Raw genomic sequence first — 15235 nt, 5'->3', positions numbered from 1 at the left:
TTAGCTTTGTGGGTCTTCCGTGGCATGGGGCCCTGGGCAGTTCCTGCTTACTACCCACTAATGTGTGTCCTAGATTTTATGTGCAGAAAAACAGTTGTTATGGCACAAGTGAGCTGTAGAGCTTTTATAGCATGGGAGGGGGGGTCAGAAATAAAAAGGTTGAGAACCTCTGCATTTAGGCTATAAAATCACATTAAGCAAACATTTCCTAATTGTCAATGTTCAATTTCAAGCATTAATCCCGTCTTTCAGTATATTAAGATATCCTTACTGTAGACATTTGAGTTGACTTAGAGTCATGTCTGGGAATCACATTTGCTCAGAAAATGCATACTAGACTGAAAAATGATAACCCCATTGTACAAAATCCTCTGCCGAGGCATAGGAGAATACAGAAGAACTTGGAGGAAAGGAGTTGCAGAGATGGCTTTAACCTGTCATTGTCCTACCCAAGTGCTAATTCAGCTGTGCCAGCCCCCCAACATTAGTTTGAGTGGCCTGAATAAGCTGTTACTTATCAGCTTATTATCTTTTAGATGTTTGCAAATTGATTGCTTAATTGTTTGCTCCATTATCATTCCGGGTACAGAAGTTAAGCTGACTGGTCTGTAACTCCCTGGATTGTCGTTATTTCCCTTTCTGCAGATTGGCACTGTATTTGCCCTTTTCCAGTCTTCTGGAATCTCTCTCGTTTTCCGTATTGAGAGCCAAGTGATCACAGCAGAGAGATCTAGGCCAACTGCACAACGTTAGCCCTGTAGCTTATTATCTCAAAATGGATAATTACCTTAAGTCAGTGTTTAATTTAATTTAAGTATGTTGTTGTGTTATGAGAATATTCCTATTTTAAAAATACTCTTCTGTGGCTAAGAACCTAAAATATGAATAGCATGCATTCATTTTTTTCTTTACTTTTAAATTTGGGTTTGAAATGGGAAATTTCAGTCAAGTTCCATCTTCCCATAGTAGTACAGGTTGGAGACTCTTGTTTTTCTTGCTGACGAGATCAATTTCACCAGTTTCATTTTTATGATCTAACATGCTCTTGCTCTTCCAAACTGGCTATCAATCCTGTAAAAACAAATATGAGTAGTTTTACTCACATGAGAAGTCCCATTCACCTTCATGTTGTTGAAAAACTGCATATTTTATAAAATAAATATTTTGGAAAAGTCTGTAAAATGAGTGTTGACTATATAGACAAAAAATTGGTGTAACTGACAAAAATATTCCTTCTATCACTATAAGACAGTTGCTGAAAGTTTCCAAAAGCTGCACATCTTAAACAAGATACATATTTGGAATATTTGTGAATATATGGATGGTTTACCAAATTCTCAGGAAAAACACACACAACCATTGCATAATTTTCTTCCTGTACTAGAAAGGGGAAAATATTTGTTTAGATGTTTCTTTGAAAATTAGACAGCACTAGTAAGCAAAACAATTTTACAGTATTAATTCCCCTCTGTACAAAGCAAAATGCAATGACAATTTAGAATACAATTATTTTCTTCAGAAAAACACCTTGTACAACCTATTTATTTTGAATATGTAATTTGAGTTTATTTGGAATATAATATCAAATATTATGTATTTATCACATGCCTGAAATAGTCAGTTTTTTACTAACCAAAACTTAAGACTTACCTAAAATATATATTTTGTACATGTATGTCTTAGAAAGTACACAGAATTTTGGTAATGAAGAGGGTGAAGAAACGGATGAAGGAAGCAGTGAGGACAGTGAAGAGGATACTAGCAGTTCAGATAGCAGTGATGATGAAGGAGAAGAAAGTTCTGATGATTCTGATGAAAATGTATAGCAGTTTGGTAATTCTTCTATACTCCCTATAGCTTGATTATTTTGATTCTTCTGTACAGTCACTTTTTAAACACCATATTAAAATGCACTGTTTAATCATTATAACTTTTCACCCTCTTAAACTGCTGCATTCTTTTGCATTTAGATTGCCTCTCCACTCACACTTAGGCCAGCATACCAGTGGTTCTCTACCAAGAGTACATGTACCCCTGGGAGTACACAGAGGTCTTCTAGGGGGTACATCAACTCATCTAGACACTTGCCTAGTTTTACAACAGGCTACATAAAAAGCACTAGCAAAGTCAATGCAAAGTAAAATTTCATAAAGACAAAATGAGAGAGCAAGTAATTTTGCAGTAATAGTGTGCTGTGACACTTTTGTATTTTTATGTGATTATGTAAGCAAATAGTTTTTTAAATGAGGTAAAACAAGTGAGGGTAAGCAAGACAAATCCGACTCCTGAAAGGGGTACAGTAGTCTGGAAAAGTTGAGAACCACTGCATCAGCCTAACCTTGTTCCATAGCACATTTGATGGTATAGACAGAATTGATCTCCTTAGACGTAACTCCTAAAAAATGTTCCTGTTGGAGCAATAAGGTAGATGAAAAGCTAGGGTACCTGTCATCAGTTGAGCAAAGACATGAATTTTTATTGAGGAATTTGGTGCTTTTAAAATTCATTGACACCAGTTCAGCCGGGGAATAAAATCTTCCTAAATGATTGTGCAGAGCAAATGATTTCACACAATGCTGGTAAGACTCTGAATGGAGTAAAAAGCCTCTTTAAAATGTAAAGATAAATATACAGCTTCTTGGAAGAAATCAAACAAACAGGTTTTCAAACAAATATTTTGTGTTACAAAATGTTGTCATTAAACCATATCTTTGGAAATACCTGCTAAAATTCTGTTCATGAAACCTGTCTCCTCCCACCTCACTCCCCCACAGTTTAACTTAGATAATTACAGTAACCCTGACATAAGGGGGGTACAACTTCAGTGGAAGTTTCTTGGCCAGATTTAGAGACAAAACTTACATTACTGTTTAAGATTTGTCAGGTATAAAGTTAGCCAGAAAATGTATGTAAGTAATAAAGCAGAATAACTTGTACCAATTTGGCATTCAGCGGGTGTGCAAAGTGAGGATAACAAACATATTCAGGTGGCATGGAATGCAGCAGGAAAAGCAGACAGCATGTGTGAAAAAATGTATTCAAGACTTGGGACTGAACACTATTATGTTTTCTGTAGTCTAATCATGAAAAACATTAATATTTTTAATACAGTATTCTGGTGTGCAGAAGACATGTCACAGTAAACATGTAACCATCTTTTGTTTCATGCACCAGTATACTTAAGTATAGTGTTGCTTTTTCGCTCTTAACATTTCAGGACCCCTTGTTAATGTCAATAGCTATATGACACCGTAGTTCTTGTTGTAGTGCTTAATTGTTACTTGCTTTCTCTTCAGTGTAACAAATGTGTTGGTTAATGAAGTCATTAAATATAACAGAATACATGTTTTGCTTGTTTATTTTGGTACATGTGTTCAAATCATTATGGGAGCATCACCTCTTACAAGTAAAGTCTGATAAGTGAGAGAAATCAGTTGGGTAAGACATTTTACCTGTGTATGTAGATAAGTATACATGCATAATATCTGTTACTGTTGGTGTTGTCTTATTTATGAGCTGTTTTATTTCTTTTGTGAGTTCTTTGTCTTAAGCATTTCATTATGAAAATATGTTTTGGCAAATAAGATATAGAAGATACTTGTCAAATATTTGTGATTCTTGTAGATATCTGTAGGCATCTTTGGATGTTTTGTATTGATTTGAAAGCACAAAGGGGAATCACAAAGGAGCTGTAACCCAAACTTAAATGAACCTGGGAGGATTTTCTCTGCATAGGAAAACCTTTCCATGGCATAGGGATAGCTTGGCAGCTCCTACAGCACTCCCATCGCGGCTTTTGGTGCAGCTAGTACTAAGGGGAGAGGGAGCCTTGCCAGGGTGTCCCTACGCCTCCTGGAGTCTGTTTGTAGCTGGCCTAAGATAGCAGCCTTCAGACTCTGGACAGAACTGGTGCCCACTGGTCCCAGGCCTGGGAAGTCACTAGGGATGCTTAAAGACATCTTTGTCCTCATACCTGGACTTATACCAAGCACATATCAGCTGTTCAGCAAAGCATAGGGTGTAGCCTGTAAGTGGGGCTTTACTCTGAAAAATGACTTTAAGAATGGCACTTTCTTACCCAGGAGATCTGCTTGCTATGTGTTGAGAATTAGATCCATTAACTTCAGTGGTTGAATTAACTATGTATTCCTGTTAGCCCTGCAGAACTAATGTGGCAAAGAGAAAGGGAGTGGAATTCTATTCTTTGTATATCAACAGAATAGTTTACTAAGCTCTACTGATTTAGAGTAAAGTTTTGTCCTGCGGAATTTTATTTAATTTCTTTTCATAGGTGCTGATACAGAAGAAGAGAATTCTGCTTGTTTCTCAGAATCCAGGCTGAGTTTGCAGGTCTGACAGAACAGATTTTTATTTGGAAACTTTTGGCGTTTAGACTGTATTGAGCACACTTGTGATAAGGAATTTATTGAGAGACAATAAATGTGGAACCCCATGATGCCATTTTTACAGTCGTGTTTCAGAGAAGAACCAAATTTCAAAGTAGTGAGCAATTAATATTACAAAGATCTCTTGGGTTGTCTACCATGACTAGTCATCTTTACCTAAGGCTGTGATAGAACTAGCTACAAAATTTCATGTTATTTTTAGTTATCAAAGCCTTGTAGAAAATGTTGATTGCAAATTATCACATTCTTTCTTGGCCTTTGTGAAATCAAGTAGTGGTGTGAGTTATTCCTTGTGAACAGGATAAGGTTGTCCATATCACAAAAACTCATGTATCCCTACTTCACACCCATTTTGGACCACTCAACAGGAGGTAAAAGACTGAATGGGCATAAAGTCTGAACTACCCTCTCTTCTCTAGAAATTTTTCCCTAATTTAGGCTTGGAGCATATTGATGGGGTAACGTGAGGAAGTTTGCACTACAACTGCCCAGTTTACCACCTCTCATTATCATTCAGTTGCATATATTACTTAATAACCATAAAAAAGGGGGTAACCTTGGAAGAGAAGGATGCCTCTGTACACACCCCAGCAAGGATGAAATAGGCACTTAAGGTTTTGATCAAATGTTTGTTGATCTGAGTTTTGATATTGTTTCTCCTTAAGAACATGCTTGTATGGCCTGACGGTATAGCAAAGAATATTTCAGGAAGAGGAAATCTGCTCATTCCTTAATGCTGATGTAGGGCAGAAGGGCCAGATAAAGCACGAGAAGTCCTAAAATATGGCCGGTAGCTGCTCTATTCTGGAGGGCAAGGGCAAAATCAATTGTACATTTTTATTGAACTCTGAAGCACAGAAGCAGGGGAGGGAAGCCAGGTACACCAACCACTAGGCCATCTGGCCCTCCAAGCTCCTCATGTTACATGGAGATTAAATCTAATTTTGCAGGGGGGAATCTCTAAAATATGAAGACATTCTTTCTTATGGTGTCGATGTGCCAAGTGTTGGAGATGACAGGGCTGGATTTAATCTCCTTTACAAGTGTTCAGTGAGAATAACGTGATTCCTTCTACCATTTCCACCTTTGTTCTTAAATGTCCCAGTTTCGATCAAGAGATTATTTTCTTTCCTGAGTGTTTCTTATTCTAATGCATCTAACATGCTTTCATATCTTAGATGTCAGTGTATCATAAAACTTCACATAAACAGAATGCAGTAGTTTTGGGTGAGTGAGGGTTTGTTCAGCTATTTCGAAAGACCAAAGCAGGGACCAAGAGTGAGGGTACATCTACACTACAGGATTATTCCGATTTTACATAAACCGGTTTTGTAAAACAGATTGTATAAAGTCGAGTGCACACTGTTACACAAAGCACAATAATTCGGTGGTGTGCGTCCATGTACCAAGGCTAGCGTCAATTTCTGGAGCATTGCACTGTGGGTAGCTATCCCGTAGCTATCCCATAGTTCTCGCAGTCACCCCCGCCCATTGGAATTCTGGATTGAGATCCCAATGCACGATGGTGCAAAAACAGTGTCGCAGGGGATTCTGGGTAAATATCGTCACTCATTCCTTTCTCCGTGAAAGCAAAGGCAGACCATCATTTCACGCCCTTTTTCCCTGGATTGCCCTGGCAGACCCCATAGCATGGCAACCATGGAGCCCGTTTTGCCTTTTGTCACTGTCACCGTATGTGTACTAGATGCTGCTGACAGAGGTGGTACTGCAGCGCTACACAGCACCATTCGTTTGCCTTTGCAAGGTAGCAGAGACGGTTACCAGTCTTTCTGTACTGTCTGCTGTGCCATTGTAAATTGGCGACGAGATGATGGTTATCAGTCATTCTGTACCGTCTGCTGCTATCATGGGTGCTCCTGGCTGACCTTCACTGAGGTCGGCCGGGGGCGCAAAACCAAAAATGGGAATGACCCCCTGGGTCATTCCCTCCTTTATGTTGTGTCTAAAAATACTCAGTCCTGCCTAGAATATGGGGCAAGTGTACTAGAGAACCAGTGTACCAGAGAGCACAGCCGCTCCGTGTCAGATCCCACAGAAATGATGAGCTGCATGCCATTCTAGGGGGTCTCCCTGCAACAAACCCCACCCATTGCTTCCCTCTTCCTCCAACCCTTCTGGACTACCGTTGCAGGTCCCCCCATTTGTGTCATGAAGTAATAAAGAATGCAGGAATAAGAAATACTGACTTTTTAGTGAGATAAAATGAGAGGGAGGCAGCCTTCAGCTGCTATGATAGTCCAGGCAGGACATTAAAAGGTTAGGGGGAGAGGAGCCCAGCATCCCACCATTTACTAAAGCAAAACCTGTTTAGTAAGCACATGGCCAAAAACTATAAAGGGGTACTAAGAAAAAAGCATTTAAAATGATTAAAAACTACAAAGGCAGAACCTGTTTGGTAAGCACAGGGTAAAAAAGTGAATAAAAAAGCATTGAAACTATTCAATACCAGTGTAGGTTAAGAAAAAAAGAGAGGTTAAAAGAAGGAACAGGACAAGAAAAAAGAGCAAAGATAGAGAGCACATGGTGGAATCAGAATGAGAGAGAGAGAAGCAGGCAGAGTCTGTTTAGTAAGCACAGAGTAAAAAAGTGAACAGAAAAGCATTCAGAATCAGGGTAGGTTAAAAGAAAGAACAAGACAAGAAAAGGAAAAAGAGAGCCTCTTTGCAAAGGGCAAAGATAGCACATAGTTGAGTCAGATAGAGAGAAAAAATGAGAGAGAGAGAGAGAGAGAATTCTCACCTTTTACGTCTTTCTGTAGAATGAGGCAACTTTTCTGGTTCAGATCCTCTCCGACTTGTTATCACCCCCTTTGGATCCGCCCAGTCAGAGGTGGTTTTACAGTAGCATCATAGGATTTATTTTCCTGAACCTGCTTTTTAACAAATAGAGGTGAAAAGCTTGTGAAGGAATAAAACACTTGAAAAGACAAGCCTACCTGAAGACCCATACCTTCATTTAGTTCCTTAGGCGCAGGTGTTTCAATAACATGTAAGTTCGCAGAAACAACCCAGGCTTAAAAACACAGAAAGCCTGTTTATAAAAGTTTTCCCCTAGGTTTAGGCTAGCACTGGTCATTTTTTTTAGTAAGGACAGCAGGCTTTTGCAGCAAAGCAACTGTCAGCAAAAACAGCGTCTGTGAGTCAGTGGATCACAGAGAAGGAGTTTGCTTCTTTACCTGCTTTTTAACAACACATGTTAAAGTTATATTAAGTTTTGCAAAGGGATAATGACTCGAAAAGATAAACTTAAAACACATCCCTTTTGTATGTGTTGTAATAAAAAAAGAGCACGCACAAACAGTCTAGGGTTATAAAAGTAATGTATAGTGACAAAAAAAAGTCCCCTCCCCCTAGGTTTTAGACTAGCACTGCTTATTTTTTAGTAAAAAGTGTGAAGCTGCAGCAAAGCCCTGCTCTGCTCTTATCTAAACAACCAGGACCCTGTAAGAAAAGCTGAACAACACATACTATAAACCATTTTAAAATGTGTTTTTGAAGTAATGTCTAAAACCCCCTCTTTTTAACGTATTAAATAAACACATGAAATAACAAACCTACCTGAGGACACATTCCTTTATTTGTAGGGGTGTTTCAATAAAAAAAAGAGCATGCAGAAGCACCCCAGACCTAAACCCACAAAACCCTTACTAAGAAAAAGTCCCCCCTCCAAGGTTTTTAGTGTGAACCACTTGAAACAGCCTTTTAAAGGTAGTGGATTAGAAAAGAAGAAGACCCCTTTGAAAAACAGGCTATCTGAAGACACTTTTTTTTTATTTAGCTCCTTTGGCATAAGTGTTTCATTGAAATGTAAAAGAGCAGGCAGAAGCACCCCAGATTTAAAACCCCAGGTTTTTAGCAACAGACGGTTTATATACCCCTTATTTTGTTAACCATTGGATCAGAGAGAAGAAGATTGCTTCTTACCTGCTTTTTAACAAAGAGAGCTGAAAGGCTTGGAAAGGAATAAACAGTTGAAAAGACAAGCCTACCTGAAGACCCATAACCTTCATTTAGCCCCTTAGGCATAGGTGTTTCAAAAACATGCAAGTCCACAGAAACAACCCAGGCTTAAAAACACAGAAAGCCTGTTTATAAAAGTTTTTCCCTAGGTTTAGGCTAGCACTGGTCATTTTTTAGTAAGGACAGCAGGCTTTTGCAGCAGGGCAGCTGTCAGCAAAAACAGCCTCTGTAAACGAGTAGATCAGAGATAAGAAGGCTGCTTCTTTGCCTGTTTTTTAACACATACAAGTGAAAGTTATATTAAGTTTTGTAGAGGAATAAACACTTTAAAAGACAAGCCTATATAAAGACAGAGCCCTTTATTTAACATTTTTACTTGTGTGTTTTAATTAAAAAGAGGGCATGCAGAAAACACGCCAGAGTGAAAAACCACAGAACCTTAGTAGCAGCTAGTTTATATCCCCCTTATTTTGTAATCCAGTGGATTAGAGAGAAGTTTATTTTCCTTCCCATATATTTGAAGCATTATGTTTTTGTAAAGTTTATTATGAAAAAGCAGTATTGCCTGAGTTGTAACAAAACAAGGCCCCTCTTAGGGAAATTTTTAGATGTTTAGTGAACTAAAAAGGCTTAAGATACTAGCCTGTTCTTTTAAAAATAATATTTTTAAAGTACCAAAACAACAACTGGGTAAGAATATGAAAACTGGCAATTGAGGGGAGTTTACATATGTGTTTTAATAAAAAACAACAACAACCCAAGATTGCTTTTTAAAGTTTGGATTTATACAAAAAAACACAAGAAAAAATAGCTTGTGTAAAAAAAGTTAGCTGTTTTTTACCAGAAATATGGAGCCTTCCTCACCCCTGCTACACACACACACACACACACACACACACACACACACACACACACACACACACACACACTTTTTTCCTCCCCACCCCCAACCTTCCCCTTTTTTAACTGTTTTTTAAAATCTCAACCAAGGACAAACATTTTAAAAAAGCCAGAGCCACAGAGATCAGGCAATGGGCCTTCGAAGCGCAGCCATCTTTAATCATCAGACCCATTTAAATAGAAGCTCCTCCTTACAACGACAGCCCTAAACTATTGGCTAAGAGTATCATCCGCCATCCCTCCCTGAGTAAGGAGGAGCTTCTATTTAAACGGGTCTGATGATTAAAGATGACTGCACTTTGAAGGCCCTGGCCAACACCGGCTGTCAAGCTTCTTATGAAGAGACGTTATATGGTTGCTGCTATGGGCCCTGAAGAAACAAACACGCCGTTGTGGCAAACAGTGTTTGAGACGGGTCATGGGAGCGGGGAGACAGGGATAGCTAATGATGTCTGTACCCGCAGAAACAACACGGTGGAGAAACACGAGGCCAGACCACTGGGCCATGATTTGTTTGAGACTCCTGCCCCTGGCCAGGAGAACCCAAACAAATCAAACGAAGGTCTGTACAGAGACAAGGCAAAGGTACGTTGTATGTAAGAACGTTCAAAGCGGTGGTTTGGCAGGAACCGATGCTCAATTGGCTAGAGCCTTTTGGATCAAGCCTGCCCAGAGACATATTTCAGTTGTTGTTGTTTGTTGTTTTTAAAAGCTGCCCGCAGATGGGATCTCTTGATGTACGGTGTAAAAGGTTTTAAAATCATGTTATGAAAAAGTACAAAGGTGCCTTACACGCATTTCTTACTGTCAATAAATGCTTGCCCATGCTAAAGCGTAACAACTTACACAGACAGGCTGCCTACAAAACTGTTTCACTAAAAGAGTTATCAACATGCCCCTAAAACTCAGGACAGCTTTCTTACCCCCATGGCCTGCTCTCTGTGGCTCTGGCTTTTTTAAAAAAATGTTTGTCCTTGGTTGAGATTTTAAAAAACAGTTAAAAAAAGGGGAAGGTTGGGGGTGGGGAGGAAAAAAGAGTGTGTGTGTGTGTGTGTGTGTGTGTGTGTGTGTGTGTGTGTGTGTGTGTGTGTGTGTGTGTGTGTGTGTGTGTGTGTGTGTGTGTGTGTGTGGAGCGGGGGTGAGGAAGGCTCCATATTTCTGGTAAAAAACAGCTAACTTTTTTTACATAAGCTATTTTTATCCTTGTGTTTTTTGTATAAATCCAAACTTTAAAAAGCAATCTTGGGTTGTTGTTGTTTTTTATTAAAATACATATGTAAACTCCCCTCAATTGCCAGTTTTCATATTCTTACCCAGTTGTTGTTTTGGTACTTTAAAAATACTATTTTTAAAAGAACAGGCTAGTATCTTAAGCATTTTTAGTTTACTAAACTTCTACAAAATATCCCTAAGAGGGGCCTTGTTTTGTTACAACTCAGGCAATACTGCTTTTTCATAATAAACTTTACAAAAACATAATGCTTCAAATATATGGGAAGGAAAATAAACTTCTCTCTAATCCACTGGATTACAAAATAAGGGGGATATAAACTAGCTGTTACTAAGGTTCTGTGGTTTTTCACTCTGGCGTGTTTTCTGCATGCCCTCTTTTTAATTAAAACACACATGTAAAAATGTTAAATAAAGGGCTCTGTCTTTATATAGGCTTGTCTTTTAAAGTGTTTATTCCTCTACAAAACTTAATATAACTTTCACTTGTATGTGTTAAAAAACAGGCAAAGAAGCAGCCTTCTTATCTCTGATCTACTCGTTTACAGAGGCTGTTTTTGCTGACAGCTGCCCTGCTGCAAAAGCCTGCTGTCCTTACTAAAAAATGACCAGTGCTAGTCTAAACCTAGGGAAAAACTTTTATAAACAGGCTTTCTGTGTTTTTAAGCCTGGGTTGTTTCTGCGGACTTGCATGTTATTGAAACACCTATGCCTAAGGGGCTAAATGAAGGTTATGGGTCTTCAGGTAGGCTTGTCTTTTCAACTGTTTATTCCTTTCCAAGCCTTTCAGCTCTCTTTGTTAAAAAGCAGGTAAAGAAGCAATCTTCTTCTCTCTAAAAACCTTGGGGGGGGGAAAACTTTTTCTTAGTAAGGGTTTTGTGGGTTTAGGTCTGGGGTGCTTCTGCATGCTCTTTTTTTTTATTGAAACACCCCTACAAATAAAGGAATATGTCTTCAGGTAGGTTTGTTATTTCATGTGTTTATTTAATACGTTAAAAAGAGGGGGTTTTAGACATTACTTCAAAAAACACATTTTAAAATGGTTTATAGTATGTGTTGTTCAGCTTTTCTTACAGGGTCCTGGTTGTTTAGATAAGAGCAGAGCAGGGCGTTGCTGCAGCTTCACACTTTTTACTAAAAAATAAGCAGTGCTAGTCTAAAACCAAGGGGGGGGACTTTTTTTTGTCACTATACATTACTTTTATAACCCTAGACTGTTTGTGCATGCTCTTTTTTTATTACAACACCTATACCAAAGGACTGTGTCTTCACTGCTCTTTTTTTATTACAACACATACAAAAGGGATATGTTTTAGGTTTATCTTTTCGAGTCATTATCCCTTTGCAAAACTTAATGTAACTTTAACATGTGTTGTTAAAAAGCAGGTAAAGAAGCAAACTCCTTCTCTGTGATCCACTGACTCACAGACGCTGTTTTTGCTGACAGCTGCTTTGCTGCAAAAGCCTGCTGTCCTTACTAAAAAAAATGACCAGTGCTAGCCTAAACCTAGGGGAAAACTTTTATAAACAGGCTTTCTGTGTTTTTAAGCCTGGGTTGTTTCTGTGAACTTTCATGTTATTGAAACACCTGCGCCTAAGGAACTAAATGAAGGTATGGGTCTTCAGGTAGGCTTGTCTTTTCAAGTGTTTTATTCCTTTACAAGCTTTTCACCTCTATTTGTTAAAAAGCGGGGAAAGAAACAAACTTCTTCTCTCTGATCCACTGGTTTACAAAATAAGGGGACTATAAATCGTCTGTTACTAAAAACCTGAGGTTTTAAGCCTATGATGCTTCTGCCTGCTCTTTTTTTATTAGAACACATACAAAAGGGATGTGTTTTAGGTTTGTCTTTTTAAGTCATTATCCCTTTGCAAAACTTAATGTAACTTTAACTTGTGTTTGTTAAAAAGTTTGGGTCAGAAGCAGCCTTCTTATCTCTGATCCACTAACTCACAGAGGCTGCTTTGCTAACAGGCACTTTGCTGCAGCTTCACATTGTTTTTACTAAAAAACAACCCGTTAGTTTAAAACCTAGGGGAAAACTTTTAAAAATTGTTTGTTACTAAAAGCTTATGGCTTTAACTTTTATTAAAGTCCCTCTGCCTGCTCTTTTTCATTGAAACACTTATGCCAAGGGGGGTAAATAAAGAAATGTGTCTTCATTTAGGCATGTCTTTTCAAGTGTTTATACCTTTACAAGACTTTCACCTCTCTTTGTTAAAAAGTGAGAAAAGAAGCAAACTTCTTCTTCTCTCTAATTCAGTGGTTTACAAAATAAGGGGACTATAAACTGTCTGTTACTAAAAACCTGGAGTGCTTCTGCCTGCTCTTTTTTACTACAACACAAATACAAAAGGGATGTGTCTTAGGTTTGTCTTTTTAATTGATTATCCCTTTGCAAAACTTAATGTTACTTTAGCCTGTGTTTGTTAAAAAGCAGGTAAAGAAGCAAACTCCTTCTCTCTGATCCACTCACTCGCAAAGGCTGCTTTGCTAACAGGAGCTTTGCTGCAGCTTCACATTGTTTTTGCTAAAAAATAACTCATTAGTTTAAAACCTAGGGAAAAAACTTTAAAAAATGGTGTGTTACTAAAAGCTTATGGACTTAACTTTTATAAAAAGCCCCCTGTAAAAGGGCTACATGGCAGAAAAATGCTGGGGGTTCTGTTTCTTTAGATAAGAATAAAACAGTTAAAAGGAAGGGGAGGGGGGAAAGGAGGGAGTTGGCTCTTGTTTAAAATCTTGGGACTCTAGGATTGGTTCAGGAAAATGAATTCTATGATGCTACTGTAAAACCACCTCTGACTGGGCGGATCCAAAGGGGGTGATAACAAGTCGGAGAGGATCTGAACCAGAAAAGTTGCCTCATTCTACAGAAAGACGTAAAAGGTGAGAATTCTCTCTCTCTCTCTCTCTCATTTTTTCTCTCTATCTGACTCAACTATGTGCTATCTTTGCCCTTTGCAAAGAGGCTCTCTTTTTCCTTTTCTTGTCTTGTTCTTTCTTTTAACCTACCCTGATTCTGAATGCATTTCTGTTCACTTTTTTACTCTGTGCTTACTAAACAGACTCTGCCTGCTTCTCTCTCTCTCATTCTGATTCCACCATGTGCTCTCTATCTTTGCTCTTTTTTCTTGTCCTGTTCTTTCTTTTAACCTCTCTTTTTTTCTTAACCTACACTGGTATTGAATAGTTTCAATGCTTTTTTATTCACTTTTTTACCTGTGCTTACCAAACAGGTTCTGCCTTTGTAAATTCTCTTTTTAAACCTAGTTTTTAATCATTTTAAATGCTTTTTTCTTAGTACCCCTTTATAGTTTTTGGCCATGTGCTTACTAAACAGGTTTTGCTTTAGTAAATTTCCCTTTTAAACCTTGTTTTTAATGCTTCTTTCTTAACCTATATTGGTATTCAATAGTTTCAGTGCCTTTTTATTCACCTTTTTTACCCTGGGCCTCCCAAACAGGTTTTGCGTTTCCCTTTTTCAACCTAGTTTTCAATATTTTTTAACTTTTTTCTTAAACTAGCCCTTCAAAAACAAATATTTCCTTTTTTTTAAGTTCTATCTTTCTATTCTTTCATAACCAGCCTCTTTTCTTTAATAACTTACCTCTCTTATTTCAAATTTCCTTTTTTTCCTCTAAACTTTACTCAAACTTCTTTTTTCCTCTTAACACTCTCTCTCTTTTTTTCAGCCTTTTTCTCTCCATGTACCCAAGCACAAACATACACAACACTTCCCCTACTCAAACACATACACACACATTTTTTTCAAAATGGCCGTCGGTGCCACACTTCGGCACCAATGTCATTTTCTCTCTCTCTCTCTTTTTGATTCCACCATGTGTTGTCTATCTTTGTCCTTTGCAAAGGGGGCTTTTTTTTTTAATCTACACTGGTATTGAATAGTTTCAATGCTTTTTTATTCACTTTTTTTACCCTGTGCTTACCAAACACTCTGCCGTAGAAAATTCCCCTTTTTAAACCTAGTTTTTAATGTTTTTAAATGCTTTTTTCTTAACCTACATTGGTATTGAATAGTTTCAATGCTTTTTTATCCTGTGCTTACCAAACAGGTTTTGCCTTAGTAAATTCCCTTTATAAACCTAGTTTTCAATATTATTTAACTTTTTTCTTAACCCACCCTGATATTTAATACACTTTTTACATTTATCTCAAAATTTTCTATTCTTTACCATCATCTCTCCTTACTCAAACTCACTAAATATCTCTCTTCTTTCAACCTAACCCTTTAAAAACAAAAATCTTTCTATTCTTTCATAACCTGCCTTTGCCAGCCTCTTTTCTTCAATAACTTACCTCTCTTCTTTCAAATTTCCTTTTTTTCCTCTAAACCTTACTCAGACTCTCTTTTTTCCTCTTTACACTCTCTCATACTCTTCTTTCAACCTTTTTCTCTCCATTTACCCAACCACCAACATACACAACACTTCCCCTAGTCAAATACATACACACACATTTTTTCAAAATGGCCGACAGCGCCACACTTTGGTGCCAGCGGAAACGGGGAGTGGGAAGGTGGGACATAAGCCCTAAAAGGGGCGTGGAAACCTGTCAAAATTGCATGGTGATGAATACTATCGAGTTTATTACTACTAACCAATTTTAATTTGTACTGTTGTTAAAAACCTTGCTATAACTTGCATTGTAACCTGAATTGACTTCTCATGTTTTAGACATTTATAATAAATTAGTTA

At 37.9% G+C, this 15235-nt stretch overlaps 2 protein-coding genes and 1 long non-coding RNA gene across 18 annotated transcripts in view; 2 read left to right on the top strand and 1 right to left on the bottom strand.

The window, feature by feature from the left end:
* The window catches only part of ERICH2 (glutamate rich 2), a 39259-nt gene extending 35915 nt beyond the window's left edge, over positions 1 to 3344 (top strand). For all 6 annotated transcript variants that reach the window (XM_030580080.1, XM_030580082.1, XM_030580085.1 and 3 more), the window contains one exon: positions 1684 to 3344. In XM_030580080.1, coding sequence (XP_030435940.1) covers positions 1684 to 1826 — 143 coding nt within the window. In that variant the 3' untranslated portion in view covers positions 1827 to 3344. The remainder of the gene's footprint in view (positions 1 to 1683) is intronic.
* LOC115659642 lies at positions 110 to 8472 on the bottom strand. Of its 8 annotated transcripts, none has more exons than XR_004002617.1 (3): positions 8351 to 8472; positions 7167 to 7299; positions 110 to 1071 (listed from the first exon to the last, which is right to left on the bottom strand). It is a non-coding gene; the product is annotated as an uncharacterized LOC115659642 (long non-coding RNA). The 8 variants fall into 8 exon arrangements; XR_004002616.1 differs by having other exon boundaries at positions 7167 to 7296; XR_004002615.1 differs by having other exon boundaries at positions 7167 to 7296; positions 8416 to 8455.
* A 2745-nt stretch (positions 8473 to 11217) lies between these two features.
* GAD1 (glutamate decarboxylase 1) overlaps positions 11218 to 15235 on the top strand; it is a 51518-nt gene continuing 47500 nt past the window's right edge. The window contains exons 1-2 of one of the 4 annotated variants that reach the window (XM_030579309.1): positions 11244 to 11326; positions 13272 to 13406. The gene's annotated coding sequence lies outside the window, so the exon portion shown is untranslated. Of the gene's footprint in view, positions 11327 to 12011; positions 12143 to 12798; positions 13407 to 15235 lie in introns of those variants that run through there. The other 3 variants (XM_030579311.1, XM_030579312.1, XM_030579310.1) reach the window with 3 other exon arrangements.

This window comes from Gopherus evgoodei, chromosome 11 (assembly GCF_007399415.2).
Source record: "Gopherus evgoodei ecotype Sinaloan lineage chromosome 11, rGopEvg1_v1.p, whole genome shotgun sequence".
NCBI lineage: Eukaryota > Metazoa > Chordata > Testudines > Testudinidae > Gopherus > Gopherus evgoodei.
The sequence above is the reverse complement of the archived record's forward strand: the minus strand, read 5'-3'. Positions and strand labels throughout refer to the sequence as shown.